Source organism: Podarcis pityusensis, assembly GCF_964106645.2.
Source record: "Podarcis pityusensis genome assembly, chromosome: 7".
In the NCBI taxonomy this organism is placed as follows: Eukaryota; Metazoa; Chordata; class Lepidosauria; order Squamata; family Lacertidae; genus Podarcis; species Podarcis pityusensis.
The window spans coordinates 63,018,391-63,036,181 of NC_138031.1; the positions used below are offsets into that span (position 1 = coordinate 63,018,391).

At 44.7% G+C, this 17,791-nt stretch overlaps 1 protein-coding gene across 1 annotated transcript; it reads right to left on the reverse strand.

The window, feature by feature from the left end:
• Window positions 1-3,199: 3,199 nt before the first annotated feature.
• SMIM13 (small integral membrane protein 13) lies at window positions 3,200-14,295 on the reverse strand. Its single transcript, XM_081015094.1, has 2 exons — window positions 13,613-14,295; window positions 3,200-8,103 (listed from the first exon to the last, which is right to left on the reverse strand). The coding sequence occupies exons 1-2, from the start codon at window positions 13,686-13,688 to the stop codon at window positions 7,919-7,921; spliced, it is 261 nt and encodes an 86-aa protein (XP_080871220.1). The 5' UTR covers window positions 13,689-14,295; the 3' UTR covers window positions 3,200-7,918.
• Between the last annotated feature and the right edge of the window lie 3,496 nt (window positions 14,296-17,791).

Sequence of the window (17,791 nt, forward strand, 5' to 3'; positions counted from 1 at the left end):
AACGCACGACTCCAGGTGGGGTCTGACCAAGGCAGAATAGAGTGGTGCTATTATTTCCCTTGATCTTGACACAACCTGCTGAAACAGGCCAGCATCCTCTTCTTCCAGCGGCTAACCAAGTTCTTATGTGATGTTCTGAGTGCAATTACCAAGTGGTCTTCGGAAGCTTACTGCTCCCAAAATAATAACAGCATGGCATGAGGGTGTACAACTTTCTAAGTCCTGCAACGTCCTTGGGGATGATGTTCTCTATTGCAGGAGCAGCTGGAAAAGAGTTGCTGCTCCGACTCAAATAAATGCACTCCTTTGACCACAGCAGTCAAGCAATCGCCTCCTCAGCATCCTAAGTAACCAAAGGCCTTGTGAGGAAGAGAACACGAGGCTCACATCATCATTTGTCCTGTCAGCCAAATTGAGATATGACATGCCTATTATTAGTACAGGGCTTGTTTGTTCTTTAAATAGATGGCTGCTGTTCCGTTTATTCATTTTCATGCTTTAAAAAACCGGGCATGTTTCAGAACTGGCTTCAGCCACCACACTGTTGCTAAATTGGTTGAGAGGTGCCATCTTGTGGTGAGCCAACACAGAAAGCATGGTCTTTTAATTTGTAGTGATTTTGCTAGCAGGATCCTGTCGCAGGAAGCCCCCCAGTCATGTTATACATTGTGTGGGCATTCCTCTTCCCTTAGAAAATGATGTGAATCTATCAAGGTGCTTTCTGAAAAAAATTGGCTGAGCAGGACGCTCTAAAGCTACCTTAAACTTTGCTTCACACAAAAGCCAGTTACTCCTTAATCCCTTCTTTACTGATGTCTCAGAATAATCCCATGCCATCTACTTAGAAGTACGGTAACTCCTATTGAATACAGGACTGCAGCCTAAAATACAGAACCCCCATCTGTTGAGTGTCAGGAATGGCAGTCAGGAGCAGGTTGGCAATAAATCACACAACATCAGTGAAGTTAACTCTTTATTCAAGGAAACACGGTCGGCCCAGAAGGCCAGGCCTAGGGAGCATAGCAACTTGTCCCGATAGATCTTGTCCCTATGAGGCAGTTGGTAGGGACTGAAGGTCTCCACCTTCCCACCGCTGTCTAAGTGTCCTCCTCCTCCAGGTCCTTCCCAAGCAATCTGAGACTGTCGCCTGCCTTTGTTCCTCCCTCTTCATAACTCTTCTGCTTCTGGGAGACCAGAGGAAAGAGGAGCTTGTCGCAGCAGGAGGGGAAAGACACCTATGACTCTTCACCAGCCTGCCTCATCTCTGCCTCTGTCCCTCCCTCCTCTCCAGCCTCTGCTTCTGTCTCTGCTTCTGGGCTTCTCTCTATCACAGATTCTGCCCACTCACTAAATCCAGTTATTTCTTCAACTTCCAACACCTCCTCCCCCCACTTGTGGTTGTCCACCAATCCCTTGGCTCTGAGCCTTCTTCCCTTGGGGGCTCCCTAGCTGGCGCCTCTCGCCACTTCTCTGAATCCAGCCAGTCCTTGAAACTGAAATAATTCCAGACTCAATTTAAACCTAATTTGTTCCAATTTTAAGAAGGCTTCTATCAACAGATGATTTTGTTGCGGTCTGAATTTCATAGTATTTTCCCAGCTAAACTTTGGAACATAAATTAGCAGATAATCAAACAGCAGCCTTCTCCCTCCCCCTTTTTATTAAAGCAGAAGCTTCAGTATCTATGTACATCATCGAAGTAATCCCCCTAGTAAATGTCAGGGCTTGCTAATATTAAATAATTACTGTATTTATTGCTGCCTTGATTTTTTTAGATAAGGCTTGAGAAAGCATGAAATTAATAACACAAAGTTGAAAAGAGCTGTCTACAGCCAGTCATCAGGTCATTTATATAATTTCCCCTTTATTGCTTCAGGCTGTGTTTGAATTGCTATGTGGGGAGCTATTGGTGCTGACTGCAAGCTTGCAGGTTGCTGATTATCCGAGGTGCCCTCTTCTGATTTGGCTATTATACAGTAGGAACAGACAGATTTGCCCATTTCCAACCTGTGTCAGTTTGGCAGGCCATTCTGCCAAATCTTTTCAGTAATGATTAAAAAATGTACCGACAAAATTATGTGGGGGAAGTTATTTGTTGAAATAAAAGCAGTTACTGGACAAAACACTTTCAGATATCCAGAGCTGGTGCTGCTGAATCCTTTCACAGGAGATAACACCCCGAGTGCAAATCCGTAGTAAGGTCTCTCTTAGTGGCAGCCTGGCTCATAATGAGATATGGGAAGAAAAGGGGGGGGGAGCTTCTTTGAACAAACCGGTGTAATAAATTAGGGCGAATAATGCTTGTGGGGGAAAACGACTAATAAAATAAAGTTAGCACAATGTATGAAGCATAAAGGCTCTTTTGCAACTGACTGGTGCAGGTTTATTATGACTGAAAATGAAAATAAAGGATTTCCCTCACATTCTAAAACTTTTAGGTTAGCATGAGCTGCAGGGTAGGAACTTACCGTACATTATTTTGGATGTGTTGCCTAAACTCCATCTTCTGGGTTAGAGTGGGATATTTTATGTATGATATTGTTATATGTTGCAAGAATCTTTTTTTTTTTTTTTAAACCATTTATCACAAAATACGCATGTAGAATGTCATCCTGTTTAGCATTGTAGGAAAAACAATTGTTGTGGCCTCTCCTGGCCTGAGGGTGCCCGGCCAGAGTTATTCATGCTCCTGTTACATGAGGGTTAGATTACCGCAATGTGTTGCTTGTGGGACTGCCATTTAACTCCAAGACATTCCTTTGGTCCAAATACAGTGGTACCTTGGGTTACATACGCTTCAGGTTACATACGCTTCAGGTTACAGACTCCGCTAACCCAGAAATAGTGCCTCGGGTTAAGAACTTTGCTTCAGGATGAGAACAGAAATTGTGCCCTGGTGGCGTGGCAGCAGCAGGAGGCCCCATGAGCTAAAGTGGTGCTTCAGGTTAAGAACAGTTTCAGGTTAAGAACAGACCTCCAGAACGAATTAAGTACGTAACCAGAGGTACTACTGTAATGCCAGGCTCCCAGCCTCACCGCCACTGCCTGGCTGTCAGAAAGCCTTGCTGATCCACTTGTCCACCACCCAGAGACCTACCAGTAAATCCCAATCTACCTTCTGCCTACCCCGGCTCCAAACCTTTGGAAGCGGGCACGCCATAAATGAATCGGTGTACCAAAAAAATCCAGATGCAAAACGTTTGGGCACCCATCTCAAGCTGGGTTGTTTACATTTTATTTGTCAAGTTACTGGTGGAGTCAGTTTTAAGTTAAGAAATAATAATTAAAAAAGAGAAAATAGTTAGCATGATGGAGTCAGAACACACAAAAACATTTGGTACAGTATACATATTTAACCAATGAGCACAGGAAGCCTCATGTGTTGTTACTGCGGCCATCTATGTATAACGCTGGCCATGACTGATGTTGGAACATCTGCAGGTGTAAACTAATTCACTGCGAATGTCACCGGGAGCGGCAAAACTACTTATCAGCTGTGATGCAGTGAACGGCATATCCCAGAGATGACTGCAACAGCAGTGCTGTGAATGAACGATTCAGAATGTGTTATTTTACAAAGCTACCTAGTGTTTCCACAATGTGACACCCACTAGTTGCACCGCAGTAGAGACAAAGGAGCATTTTGTAAGCAAACGGATCTTAAATGCAATCTTCATGGGGGGGGAGGAATAATATCTACTATTATTTCTGTTTATGTCTGCATGCTGAGTGGTTACCCAACTCATCTGCAGAAGTCGTAAGGATGTCGGCAGCTAGTGGGTCAAACTACTGAATGCCATATTCATTAAAATGGTTGCAATACTAACAGAGGAAGCGACAAACATAAAACTCTCAACTCCCTTGCACGTATTAAAATTCCATAATCTTTGAAGAAAAGATGAGCAACAGCTAAAATGGGTTTTCTTAAACGGGTCAGATGAAATAGCTTGAATTTTAGGTGAAACGGGGGACAAAGAGCAGGTTTGTTTGTTTTTTAAGGCAAAATTCCCAACTGCAAGACACGTGTCACAACTGGACACTACGTGCAAAGTGACACGCACAACGCCACTCTTGTAAGTGGCAAGCTATATAGAGAGCCCATGCCCCTATCTCCTACGAAGCACTTTCACATAGTCACTTGCCAATGCTTGCATAGGCCAAAAGCTGCAACCCTCTGTCGTTATTATTGAGTAAGCAGCAGTGAGAACAGCGGTAAATTTCCAAGTAAACCTGCACGGAATTTCACTGGGTCTCACATAACTTCCACAAGCCTTGGTGGCGCAACGTGCTCTAAGGTTCTGAAGAAAACCCTTTATCTGCTAAAGGTGCACCATGTCAATCCACTCCACGTAACTCAGCTGCACCACGTCAATCCACTCCAGCTAGCCTTTGTGGCTAGAACCTGCCTCCACTTCTTACGTGACTGAGTCAACTCATACTCACTGATCAGTTTAAAGAGTACCTGCAGTTAGGTAACCTTTCTATTAGTCTTTGGGCAAGTCCAAGCCCTGGTGCAGGTTTGTGAATGATAACGTTGTTGTTGTTTGTACTAAATGCAAGCTTGCATTAAGGAGAAACAGATTGGATCTGCTTGAGGTTGCCCACTTTGACGCCAGAGAAGCATTTTGGCCTGCCCCTACTCAACTACCTCAGTCCACTGTCACTGAAAGCTCTTCAGTCTCTGCTTTGGGGCTGTTTGTGGGCCTGGGAGAATCTAGAGGTCATCGCCACCTGCTCTTTACGGCATGAGTCAATGGAGAGTCATATCTCCCCACCAATGCTTCCATTAAGAAAGGAATACTTCCAGCTCAGGGGAACAGCCCTCCTCCTCCAACCAGACTTCCAGGGATCTTCCCTTGGCCTTTTGGGGGGCTCTGACTGACATCACAATTCATTCGAGAACCTTTTAGCACAGGCTGGGGAACCTTGGACCGTCCAGACATTATTGGATGCCAGCTCCCATCAAGCCCAGCACAGCCAATGATCAAGGGTGATGGTAGCCCACCAACATCTGGAGGGCTGAAGGTTCTCCATCTCTGTTTTTGCAGGAAATGCTCATGAACTCAGTACACAGCTAACGTGCGTAGCATTTCAACCAAACTCTTCACCACAGCCAAGGTTGACTGGGATGCAGGAGGGGGCTCAGCGGGAAGAGTACTCGGCCTGTAACTGATTGGATAATCCAAAAGGCGGAAGCTACTTGGTGTGGACCAAGCATGTGATGTGCAAACACAGCTAGAAGAGTGCTACATTGTCGGCAGGTGCAGTGCTACTGGTATGAAACAGACTGGGGTAGCATCATTGCTTAGGGGATAGCGTTCTCCATTTTCCAAAATGTCAGGAGGAAATGATGACAGGTGTCCTGCTCAAGAAGCAGTGAGCTGGACAAGGGATACCAATCTAGCCAGAAGGGCACCGTGTCAACAAGCTTTCCCTGAGCCCTCTGTGTCACACTGTTGAATGCTACATTGAAGGAAAATCTAGGCAGGCATTAAGTCCTCATCAACTCCGAGTCCCTGTGCTTCTTTGCTTTGAAGGCGAGGTCATTACAGCCCTGTACGGCCACAATTTTGCCCACTCCTGAAACTGCCCGGTGGATGATCCATTCCTTGGTTCAGAGGGAACAGATAACAAGCGCTAGCCTTCCAGACATGCAGCTATGGTACGGACATTTCACCAAGCTGCAGGAGGCGTGTCTGGTGCTCTTTGAATGAAATGTATCTTAGCTTCCTCCCTAAGTGAAGCCTTTTCAGAATATCTATTACAGAGAAAAACAAGAGCCATTAGAAACAGGATAAAAACTTCAAACAGGGGTCACCAACGTGGCACCCACAGGCCTTTCCAGGAGCTGCTCTGCTTGCCTCCACTGAAGTCTTGAAGGAAGCATTTTACAGGAGCCAATAGAATAGGTTACAGTAGGGGCATGGTTACATTACACGGGAGTGCGGTGCTCATGAGAGTTTCACAAATTTGAAAATGTCTGGTGAACCCTGAAAATCAGCAGGTGCAACACAGAGTCTAATGGGAGGCAGGGAACAATCGGTCATTGGCTTTCATGGACAAATAAGTTTTGAGCTGCATTTTTTTTAAAGCTGATATCATCCAGTGGACTGTTGTTATATAAATCTGGTAAGGCAACCATTTGTGGGACGGATTGGGAGGGGGGAGAAAATGAGGCAGATTAGTCTGAAAACAACTGGCATTATTTAATTTCAAGTATTTCTTCCCACCACATCCACCTTAAAGAAGCCAGTTGCAGAAATCTTTTTTGATACGCCAAGGTTTTCATTTGCAACGTCTTCAGATTTAAGAGTGTCGTTTTTTTACGTGTACAGACCCAGGTTTGCTGTCGTGAAGTACATGAAACAGGCCTGTACTGCCATGTTCATTACATGCTCCAATAGCTATTAATTAAAAACAGAACAGAGAGGAGTTTCCAAGAAAATAAAATAAGAGCAGGGCAACCACTTCAGAGGGTGGGAAGATAGGAGCCATTGGTGGGTTTATGAATATTGTCATCTTCAAATTGCTTTTTGCTTTTCCAAAGGGTGTACACAGGTAACTAGACAAGGAACAAACAAAAACCCCAAACAAACAAGGCTCTTGACCCAAATGTTAAAGGAGGTCACTCAAGGTTGCTGTTCAAGATGAGGAGTCTATAGATAAGAGTCTTCAGGAGGGCTTGATTTCAGCTGCTATCAAGCATTAAGACACTTTTCCGTAGTCAATGATGAGCAAAACTGCAAGGAGTTGAACAAGAAGAAAGTCAAACCAACTCAACAAGACACATCCTGGAGTTGAAGGAAAAGTCAGCCATGAGCATCCGGGGGGGGGGGGGGCATCATCATCTCTTACCTACCACTGGTTCAAAGTCAGTATCAGTTATCTTCTACTACAGTTACAGGTGCTAGTTTTATGAATTTAGCAATACTGAAAGCAGTGTCAATCAAGTGGGGGCTCCCTTTGCCCGAAGGCAAAGCAGACGCATTTGCTAAACTGATCATTTGTTTGAGGAACAAAAGATGCAAAGGTCCCAGTCATACAATTTAGCAATAGGACGAGACTATGGTTAAAAAGCTGCCCCCCAGAGGTTTGTCTGTAACTTGTTTCAACTGAATTTTGGTGCAAAGGATGCAAAAAAAGAAGAAGCTTACTTCAAACTAATTAGTTAGTGCCTTAAAAAAAAAGACATTCCATGAAAGGTTTGTAACAGATACTCCTGTCCTCTCTCTATTATGGAAATAAGAAAGGATGTGACGACACATACACACTCCTGCACAAGCCTGATGAGCTCTTAAGATTAAAAGCAAAGCAGAGCAAGGAACTGCTGTGCATTGAAACTAAAATGCTGTGTTTCATTGCCCTCTTATGTTTAAGTCAGTTGTCAACACCTCCGCATGAGGCTAACAGCGAATTTAGCCTATGGACAGAGGCATGCTTTTAGGTCACTGACCAAAGCAGAACACCCTTGTGAAGTGGATAAGGCTCAAGTAAAGACACACTTCCTCTTTGCAAGACGTAGAAATGAAGGGTCGCAAGAGATGCCACCTGCGATGAGTTGCAGTCCTACACAAAAGCAGTCAGTAACCATTTTCAGCTTTGGGAAGCTCATCCACAGATTCACGCTGGGCCTAACCACTGAGGAACAGACCCAGGAGTGGCACTCCCGGCCGACTCTTCGCCAGAGCAGGGAGGAGCCATTTCTGCTCCGCTCTCCCTGTTTCTCTTCAGTCCCATCTTGCTCTCCATTAAAATCTCGCCGGAACCTCTTCCGAAGCAGTGCATAGTTAAATTCCAGGAGTAAAGGAATTCACAAATCCTTGGCCGTCCTCGTTCGGCGTATCAGCAGCACCAAACTACTAAGCCACAGAAGAGTCGCCGGCTGCCCATCTCTTGAGGATTGCCCAGGAAGTTCCAATTAAGTTGCTTCTTCAGCAGGTGCCCTTCGCTGCCGGGCAGATCTCCTCTGTGGAGCGGCTGGCACATCCTGCTCTGCTTCAGGCTCAACCACGGCATTATCCCCTTGTTGAGATCCTGTGTCTCCTATCAGCTCTCGTAAGAACCGGAACTGTGACAGGAAGAGGTGCCAGACAACGTACCAACCTACAGAAGGTGCCAGGAAAGGAAAAAAAAGTTGATGTTGTGAACATCTACATAGAAAAACAAGAAGAGGCTGTGCCAGGGCAACTAAACACACACAAACACACTGCCCCATACATGAACAGATGTTGTGCGTGTAGATGTTTATGTTACCTTTGGCAGACACAGAAAGCTTAAGTGCCAGTGTGATGTAGCTGCTAGACTGTCGGGCTGTGACAGTGAAGATCGAGGTTGAAGTCCTCACTCCACACATCATCATCACAACCATTATTGTTTTATATACCGCTTAATCAGCAAAGTGGCTTCTAAGCGGTTTCCAAGTATAAAAGACAATTACAAAATATTAACATGTTTTAATTGAAAATACACAATAAATACACACAATTCCATCAAAACATCGAACATTTTAAACATGCAATATTTTAATAAACATTTTAAACCTGCACATTTAAAATGCGCAGTAAAACAAGCCTGTTAAAACGGAATAACAATTAAAGCAGGAGGTTGGAGTCAAGAGATGGGGGCATGCTTGTCAACACTGATATGTCTCCAAGTGCCAGTAGGATGATAAAACTTCAGAGGCAGTGCTATTTTCCTAGAAAAGGAGGTGCCGGAAATCACTGTGAACAACTCCTTTGTTCTCTTATAATGGCAATGGCACCCAACTGAGAGGTGCCGGAACTGAGTTCCTGTAAGTTCCCCTGGGGGGAGCCCTGTTGCCCTGTTCAGAGGACCGTTGTAAGGATAAAATGCAGAGATGGGAAGATGTGTGCTGCCTTCAGCTCCCTGGAGGAAAGGCAAAACAACCTATCTAACTGTTGAGAATCAGCGTGGTATAGTGGTTAGAGTGTCAAACTAGGGCCACGGAGACCAGAAAGTTGTATAAATCCAGACTGTAAAATCCAGAGATTTCAAGTCAATGATGAAAGAAACTGAAAGGCAGATTGTCAAAAAGGACAGCCGTACTGCCAAAGCAAACATAGCGACAGTAAAAGCGAGCAACCTTGAATAATAATAATAATAATAATAATAATAATAATTTATTATTTATACCCCGCCCATCTGGCTGAGTTTCCCCAGACACTCTGGGCGGCTCCCAATCAAATGTTAAAAACAGTACAGCATTAAATATTAAAAACTTCCCTGAACAGGGCTGCCTTCAGATGTCTTTTAAAGATAGGATAGCTGCTTATTTCCTTTACATCTGAAGGGAGGGTGTTTCACAGGGTGGGCGCCACTACCGAGAAGGCCCTCTGTCTGGTTCCCTGTAACCTCACTTCTCGCAATGAGGGAACCCCCAGAAGGCCCTCGGCGCTGGATCTCAGTGTCCGGGCTGAATGATGGGGGTGGAGACGCTCCTTCAGGTATACAGGAGGCTGGTTGTTAAAGGCTTTCAGGTGATCCTGCACCTGCCGGCTACACGCTCACATCAATTTTTGTGGTTTTACAATCCCTTGTTTTCCTCTATCCAGTTACACCTCCCGGTTGCTGTGTTTTTTTTTAAAAAAAATCTATGCCACAGATCACTTTTCCGCAGGAAGCAAATACACAATTGTCACAAGACACCACCTAATGTTCAAAGCCTTTGGTGGTTTGGTGGAAAGAAGTCCCTTTTACCCAACACCCAAATGCTGAAAGAGTTAAGCTCGAGCATGTCACCTGGAAAAGCAGCAAAGCAAAAGTAAACAAAACCCAGCATCTTTTAAAAGCATCTGCCAAATTCCTACAGGGACACAAGCAGCTGCTTTCGGTTATTGGCAATGAAATAATCTGGAACACCTCATCTCAGCATCTGAGGATAAGCAGCTGTATCGATCTCAGTCACAGCAGGACCAGAGCGACACAAGGAGAGGTGCTTGAACACAACTCCCTTGACAAGTCTGTGTTCTATTCCTAGAATCAAAGATCTGGGAAGAACCTTGCAGGAGGAGCGATGTCCCCACCACCTCTCAAGGCAGGCCGTTTCATTGGCAAACAGCTCTTGCCACTAGGTAGTTACCACCTGGTGGAAACTCTAGCTCACATGGCCCTTAAATGTAAAATGTATGATGATCTCCGCCAACAATTTCTAGACCATCTATGTATTCCAACATGGAAACCAGAGATGGAGGTTATGCGCTTCTTATTACAGGGGAGAGACCAGGAGCTCAACAAGACAGTAGCTAAGTTCCTCTATTTGATTTTTTTGTCGCCGAAGTACGCTACAGGATCCTGCCCTTGCTGGAAACCCACAGAGATGAGGCGGATTGTTCGCCTCTTCTGCCCTTTGGTGGGTGACTGTGCCGTTGGGGGGGGGGGCGCGATGAGATTGCACTGGCCTATCTATTCTGAATGTATTCTGAATGTTATTATGTGATGCCAATAAAGGTTACTTGACTTGACTTGACTTGGTAGTTACACCTAATGTTTGGCCGAGATCAGTTACCCTGTAACATCCACCCACCGGTTCTAGCCCTGCCCTGTGGAGTAACAGGGAACAAGCCATCTTCTGTGTGTGGCAGCCTTTCAGATATTTGAAGGCCGCTCCCAGTTCCAGCCCAAGACATTCTGCTCCCTGCCCATATTCTTTAGCAACATGAATTTAAATTTAAATTTCCCAACGTCCTCAAGCTTTTGTTTGCCATCAATGAAGGCCTTCAGTGAATACAGAAAAGGTCAGGAAATTACATTCCATGCATAATACATACTATACTAGGAGAAAATTGGAAAAGATTTCCAGTTTCAGGTATCTGCAATATAGATTTTCCCCCAAACTTGATGCCATGTTCAAAATGCTTCTTTTGGAAGCGACTCTAAAACATCTAGGATTTGCATTAAAAGGAGAAAATTTCATCTATCACTTGTGTAGATGTCGCAAAAGCTGCACTTGGCAATTTTCTACCCAACTCTTGCTGTGAGAGGAATCTTGCAACTTACGTGGGGGTTACTTTATGGGGATCGCACCTAAAGCCAAAATTGTATATGGTCAAAACCCATCGGCTGCAATGGTAGGTGGGATTGCCAAAGTCATTTTTCCTGGAACCTCGCCCCCTTTATTATTTATTTATATCGCCATGTATGTAAAGCTGAATGCGCACAAATAAATGCATGTAAGTTGCATGCTTACTGTATTTAACAGGTGTTTGTACACAAGCTGTGTGTCTCCATGAATTGTGAGAGTATCAGAATGTGGTGGGGAATCTCCTGTCAAGAAGGGAACCCCTTCCCCGTTCCATATAAAGCCATCTGGACACTTACTTAACAATAGCTACAGGATAGCATCCTTCAATGCACCAGAGGCAGCCATGTCATTCTGTCTAATGATAAGGATCCAGCTCCAACTGCTATCGTATCACCCCTTAAGTGTCTTGGAAGTCAAAACATGCACAGCTTTTTCAGCCACTTATTTGCCTCCCCCCAATTTTATAAACCATGCCTCCATTTCAAAAAAACGCTGCATATGTATGAATTTAACATCTACAGCTGTAAAGTTTGTTCTAAGAAAAAGTGCTTTCAATTTGACCCACATGGGTATTGAAAGAAAAACATTCATGGCAATTTAGTCATCCAGGCCAAAATCTTGCAAGTGTCTTATTTTAATGCACCAGGTGTTGTGGCTTCATTGCAAATGTAAAAACCCTGCAGGGTTCACTAACTTCTGTCATTGTCACATACCATCACCAGCGATAAGGCAGGGGGAAGGGAGCAGTGGTGCCTAGGGGTTGTGAAGGATCCATATTTCTGGATCAAGGAGCTTGGAACTGCAAGAAAGCTGTTGGTTCAGCAATGAATGTCCAGATCAAATGGCTCTTTGCTGGCAGCGTGGCAATCTGCTGGGCACTGCTCCCCTTTCTCCTCCTTTTAGGAGACCTCAGCTTTCAGCTGGGCAGGACTGAACCCCAACAATAGGCTCATGACGAGCTTACGCGACGCTTGCTGAGTCCTAAAAGACTGCAGAATGTGACACCCTTCTAAGCTTCGTAAGTCTTGGTTCAGCACTTGGTTCAACATTCCTTTCATTTTTATGAAGAGCTGCCTTATACCAGATCAGGCTGTCCATCTAGCCAAGGACTGTCTAACCCCGAGGGCCCCATCCGCACTATCCATTTAAAGCAGCACCATACCACCTTAAACAGCCACGGCTTCTCCCAAAGAATCCTGGGAAGTGTAGTTTATTAAGGGTGCTGGGAATTCTTAGGAGGCCTCTAAGTGCAACAATTCCCAGAATTCCATGGGAAGAACGGCCACCTATTAAAACCACCCTGAGAACAGGGGTCTCCAAACAACTCTCTAGCAACCTTAAGGAACTACAGCTCCCAGGATTCATTGGGAGAAGTCATGGCTACTTAAGGTGGTATAATATTGCTTTAAATGTGTAGAACAGCAGGACAGCAGCTTCCCGCATTAACTGCTACCTGATCCTTTTAACCAGAGGTGCCAGCAACTGTGCCCCCCCCCAGTGGTGCACATGCTCATCCCACTATCACCCCCGCCAGGCAATTTTCTTCCTGTGCTTTGGCCAGTTGCAAAACTTGTAGGATTAGAGATAAAACAGGGCAAAAATAAATGGATGCCAGCTATCATAGCACCTGCGGCTGTCTTAAAAACCACCAACTGCTTCCATTCAAGCCCAAAGCTCTTAAGGGTTAAAAAACTACACACCATCATTCAGATAACAGACTCTTCTTAACTTCATTCCTGGCTATTTTTGGAAGCTGGACGATGATTCCTTATTGCTGCTGTTTTGGGACTATAAGCTACTGCCTGGACACCAAGATAGACTCCATCTAGCAAACTTCCACGCCACCAAAGTCCTTTTTATCAGTTTGGTCTTTTGAAAAGAAATCTAGATAATCAACTCTGGTGACATCTTACAATCTCAGTTGGAATTATATTTTTAGTAAGTGTTTAGGTTTTCATCTTTTCTTGAGTAAAAAAGGGAAAGGGGACCATATTCTTTCCTCCACTCACCTGCTTCACCACAAATCCAGGGTGTGTGTGTGTGTCCTAACACACCCACACAATTAGAACAACAGGTTTAACGTGAATCCATTTAAGGGCCTCTTGTCTGAGTATTCACCCCTAATAAGTGTGTGGCTTGTTTATTTTTATGTCTGTCACTTATATTTATATCCTGCCTTTTTTCTAAGGAGCTCAAGGAAGCATATGTTGTTCTCCCCTTCTGTTTTATTATTAGAACAACCACCCTGTGAGGTAGGTAAGGATGAGGGTCAATGGCTGGCCCAAAGAACACCCAGCGACCTTCCTGGCTGGGTGGGAATTTGAACCCACATCCCCCCAGGCTTATTGCAGCACTTGTGGCTTTCTAGTTGGACCACAATGAAGATGATAATTTAGCATCATTCCCAAAATCAAAGCGGCCAAAGAAAGGCTGGGGAAATCATTATTGTTTCATGCTATTGCACCTTTCTCTTCTTTCCTTTTTTTCCCACCACAGGAAAGGGAACGGAGAGAGAGGAGAAAAGCAAGACACTTCTGGTTACTGGAAGACAGATCAATAGAAAGTACTCACCGCAAAGCACTAGCAGCAGAAAGCAAGCAAGGGCGGCCACGACGACCAACAAGGACAGGCCAATGCTTTGCCACATTTTCGCAACTAAGAGCTGGGGCTTTGCTCTTCACGGTTCCCTTGGGTTAACTGCGGGAAAGACGACGAGAAGGAGAGAGGCGACAGCAACATCGCTGCCCGCCAGGAGTGGGGAATCCACCGCGACAAGCAAACGGATGGGCTGGAGCGCGCTTGCCCCCTTTCCCGAGGGCTTCGCGCTGGCAATCAAGAGGCAGGGAGTTCCGCAGGGCGAGGGTTCCAGGAGACCCGGAGATCGAAGGGTGGAACAGGGGAAATAAATGAAGCCCAAACTACACGGATTAAAAATTAGTCAGGGTAAGGGGCTCCCAGGGCTTTGCGGGGTTAAGAAAGCAAGAGGAGCGGCTGCACCGGTGGTCCCGAAAGCGAGACGTGAGGCTGAGAGTGGGCAGAGCGCTATTTCCTCCCGGCCCGGAGGCTGAGAGGCGGCAGCTCCATCGCTCCTTCCGCGGGGGGAGCAAGGGCGCCAACACCGTCGCCCCCCTCCACCAGCCGCAGAGTGGTTTCTCCCCCTCCCTGAAAACACCCCCGGCAGCCGCAACAAAAAAAAAAGAGCCGGGAGAAGGAGGGAGGGAGCTCAGCCTCCCATCACCCGGACATGGCTGTCTCTCTCTTTTCTCCTGACTCTTTAGCGAAGGCATCATGGGAAGTGTGGTTTTAACGTAGAGGTGAGAGCCCTGGCGGCGCACGGAAGAAAGAGAGTGACTGGGACTTCGATTCCCATCGGGCCTTGCGGGTGAAGGCCCGCCTTCCCCGCGCTTGGCGCAAGTTGATTGAAAGACGCGGGGGCGGTAGAGAATTGTCATAGATCCAAATCAGGGCAGTGGTTTTCTAAATCAGGGCAGTGGTTCTCCAAATCGCTTCGGATGGCTGTGGAGAGCCTTTTAGATATAAAAAATTTGAACTTTCACATACACACACATTTAAAACCACTTATTCTTTCTTCCATGTCTGCAACCTGGCTAGAAGAGCAAGGGGCTCCGGTGTTTAAATGTACACAGTATCTTTGCAAGGGAGGAGGATGGGAGGAAAATCAGAAAACAATGCCCCCTGTTAACTTGGTTGGCCACAGACCCCAGTGTCCACCCAGGTTGAATATCTTCATGCAAAAATTAAACTCACTGGGTTACAAACACAGCTTTATTAATCGTGAAACGATAGCATGGAATTTGAGAGGGTTGATGAATACTTTTAAAAGCATTGTATGTAAGAATGAATATACTGTATCACAAACATAAATGCCACTAAGAAGCATACCAAATACAAAAATTGGACAGAGTGCTCCTTCTTATTAGGGCTGCCAACTTACTAAAACCATGCTTAAAATTGAGTTGTTTTGGATATGGTTCTTTTCTTGGATCTTAATTATTGGTTTTGGTAGATTTTATGTACTACATTATTCTAAAGCGGTTAGTCACACACACTGATGAATTAAAGCAGATTAGTAGAGATTAAATCCTGCCGCCTTGGCTGTGCAAACCTGTTCCCTCCTGAGAACAAGGCACATAGCCAAGGCAGGATTAAAATCCGTAGTTCCGCCGACCAGCTGATGTCACTAGTGACATCAGCTGATGGGCAGGTGAGCGTGGTTTGAGGGAAATAGTCTCATGGGCCTAACTGGATCCTCTGGCAGACCAAGATTGGCCCAAGAACCAGGATTTCCCTACCCCTGAGTAAAAGCATCAAATAGTAGGAGTGGTATTATAGGTCTGGCAAATACCTGAATAAACAGGTATGCTTTCAGTTGTCAGTGGAAACAAGCCATAATTGGGACCCACCTGATCTCCATGGGGAGATCATTCCCAAACTAGGCACCACCGTGGAGAATTAGGCAAGAGTAGGGTTGCCATATTTCAAAAAGTAAAATTCCTGACACTTGCAAAGTTGTTGAGCTTTCGTTGACTTGATCCCATTTTGTTCAATACATGAAGTGTTATCCTCATTAGGCATGTGTAATATAAATGAGTAAACATGAACATTTAAAAAAACTATCGGGACTTAAACTGCCAATGCTATACTCACCAACCTGTAAGTCCCACTGAACACAATGGGGTTTACTTCATAGATATAGACATATGTATGTATCATTTATTTTATTTTATTTGGCTGCTGAAAGAGCTCAGTCGGTAGAGCATTAGACTCTTAATCTCAGGGTTGTGGGTTTGAGCCCCATGTTGGGCAAAAAATTATTGCAGTGTAGGGGGTTAGACTAGGTGACCCTCATGGTCCCTTCCAACTCTGTGTCCCACCTTTCTCCTAGTACAGGACACAAGGTGGCACACAGCATGAATTAAAACAAATCCAGCTACAAACACACAATCAATAGAAATATTTTGAAAAGCACAATTAAATAAGTAACCGTTATATTAAAGACAGCACTAGAAAAAAAACTTAAAACTAGTTAAAAGCACATGAAGAATAAGAAAGTAAGTACAACATCCACCCTCAGAAGACCTAGCCACAACAGCCAGTTGGCGGCCAAATACCTATCTCAAGAAATAAGTGTCTGCCACTGAAAGGAAAACAAATCCCATGTATCTGTTTAGGAACACACTGCACATGACAGTGAAATGCAACAGACAGCAGGAGGCATACATAACAGAAGGCAAATATGGCTATAATCGTTATGATAATATAAAATGGATAAGAAGGCAGCTGTTAATCCACTCCAACACACTGAATAGACGGGGTCAGGTTCAGTCAACAGCCTCCAATGATTCATTGCCAGGGTAGCTAAGGACAGCAGCAACCTTGTTTCTGATTAATGATTTTCCACGGACCAGTTGTTGTCCTTAACCTCAGTGCTTTGTGTTTGTTTAGTATATAATGTGGCAGCAGGATCTAGCAAACTCTTTGTGACCTGACGTTTTCATTTCTATGCCTTGAGGAAGGCAACAAGAATTCACGTTATGTGATATTTGCAGTTTGGCTTCTGTCCATTTCTGACACAGCAGCAAAGCGCTAGGTCCTCTCTCTTAAAATAATATTCGCTGCTGTGTGCACCCCAGTCTCTGAGTAGTGGGAAAATTCAGGGGTGCCAGCACATTCCTCACATTTGGTTTCCTTGGAATAAAGGGGACCAGAGATTGTAACACATGCTTTTACTTACACATACATCCAGGCTGAGTATAAGTTGGAAGGTCTCACAGCATTAACATTCCAACAAATCTTGCTCTCCGATTGGGTTTCTAGGAGGAGAGGCAAAAGCCATGGCTTTTGTTTTGGTACAGAGAGCAAGTCAGGCCTTTACGTCTTCCCAGCTACGTCTTCCCAGAGCAGACCAGTCTGGTCCTTGGCCTATTGTTCTCTTACATCTCCTATACCTTGGTCTACAGCCAGGTGAGGGAGTTAAGACCCGCCTCATTTTCTGGAAGTGACACTAAGCTTGTTGTTTCTATGGCAGCACACCCTGTACTTGGACAACTCTTTTTGTTATGTAAAAAAGAGTCTTAACAGGCTTGTATAGGGCCATTAGCTTAACAAAGAGACTGTCTTAAATGCAATACTTTTTTTTCTAAAACATATATCTTACATTACATTCTTTTATTATTCTCATTCCTTTGCTTATACAGTGGAACCTTGGTTTTTTGAGTGTCTTGGAAGCTGAACGATTCAGAACCCGAACGACAAAAACCCGAAAGTGAATGCTTCCATTTTCAAACACGCCTCAGAATTTGAATGGCTTCCAAGGCGCATTTCTCCATTTTCTAAATGGAATTTGCCAACCGCCCATTGCGTATTGGTTGTTGAATGTTTCGGAAGTCGAACGGTTTTCCGGAACAGATTACGTTCGACAACTGAGGTACTACTATATTTCAAGTCCTGCCTATGATTTCATTTAACTATAGTATTTTCTAAAATAGTCTGAGAAGGGTCTCCATTCTTCCACAAGCAGTTTGTCTCTTTGGTCTCTTATTTTTGCTCTCAATTTTGCCATCTCCACATAGTTCAATAGTTTTAAAGTCCATTCCTCTTGTGTTGAAACTTCTTCTTTCCATTTCCGCACATACAGAATTCTGGCTGCAGTGATAGCATTTTGTTGTTGTTGTTTAGTCATTTAGTCATGTCCGACTCTTTGTGACCCCATGGACCAGAGCACGCCAG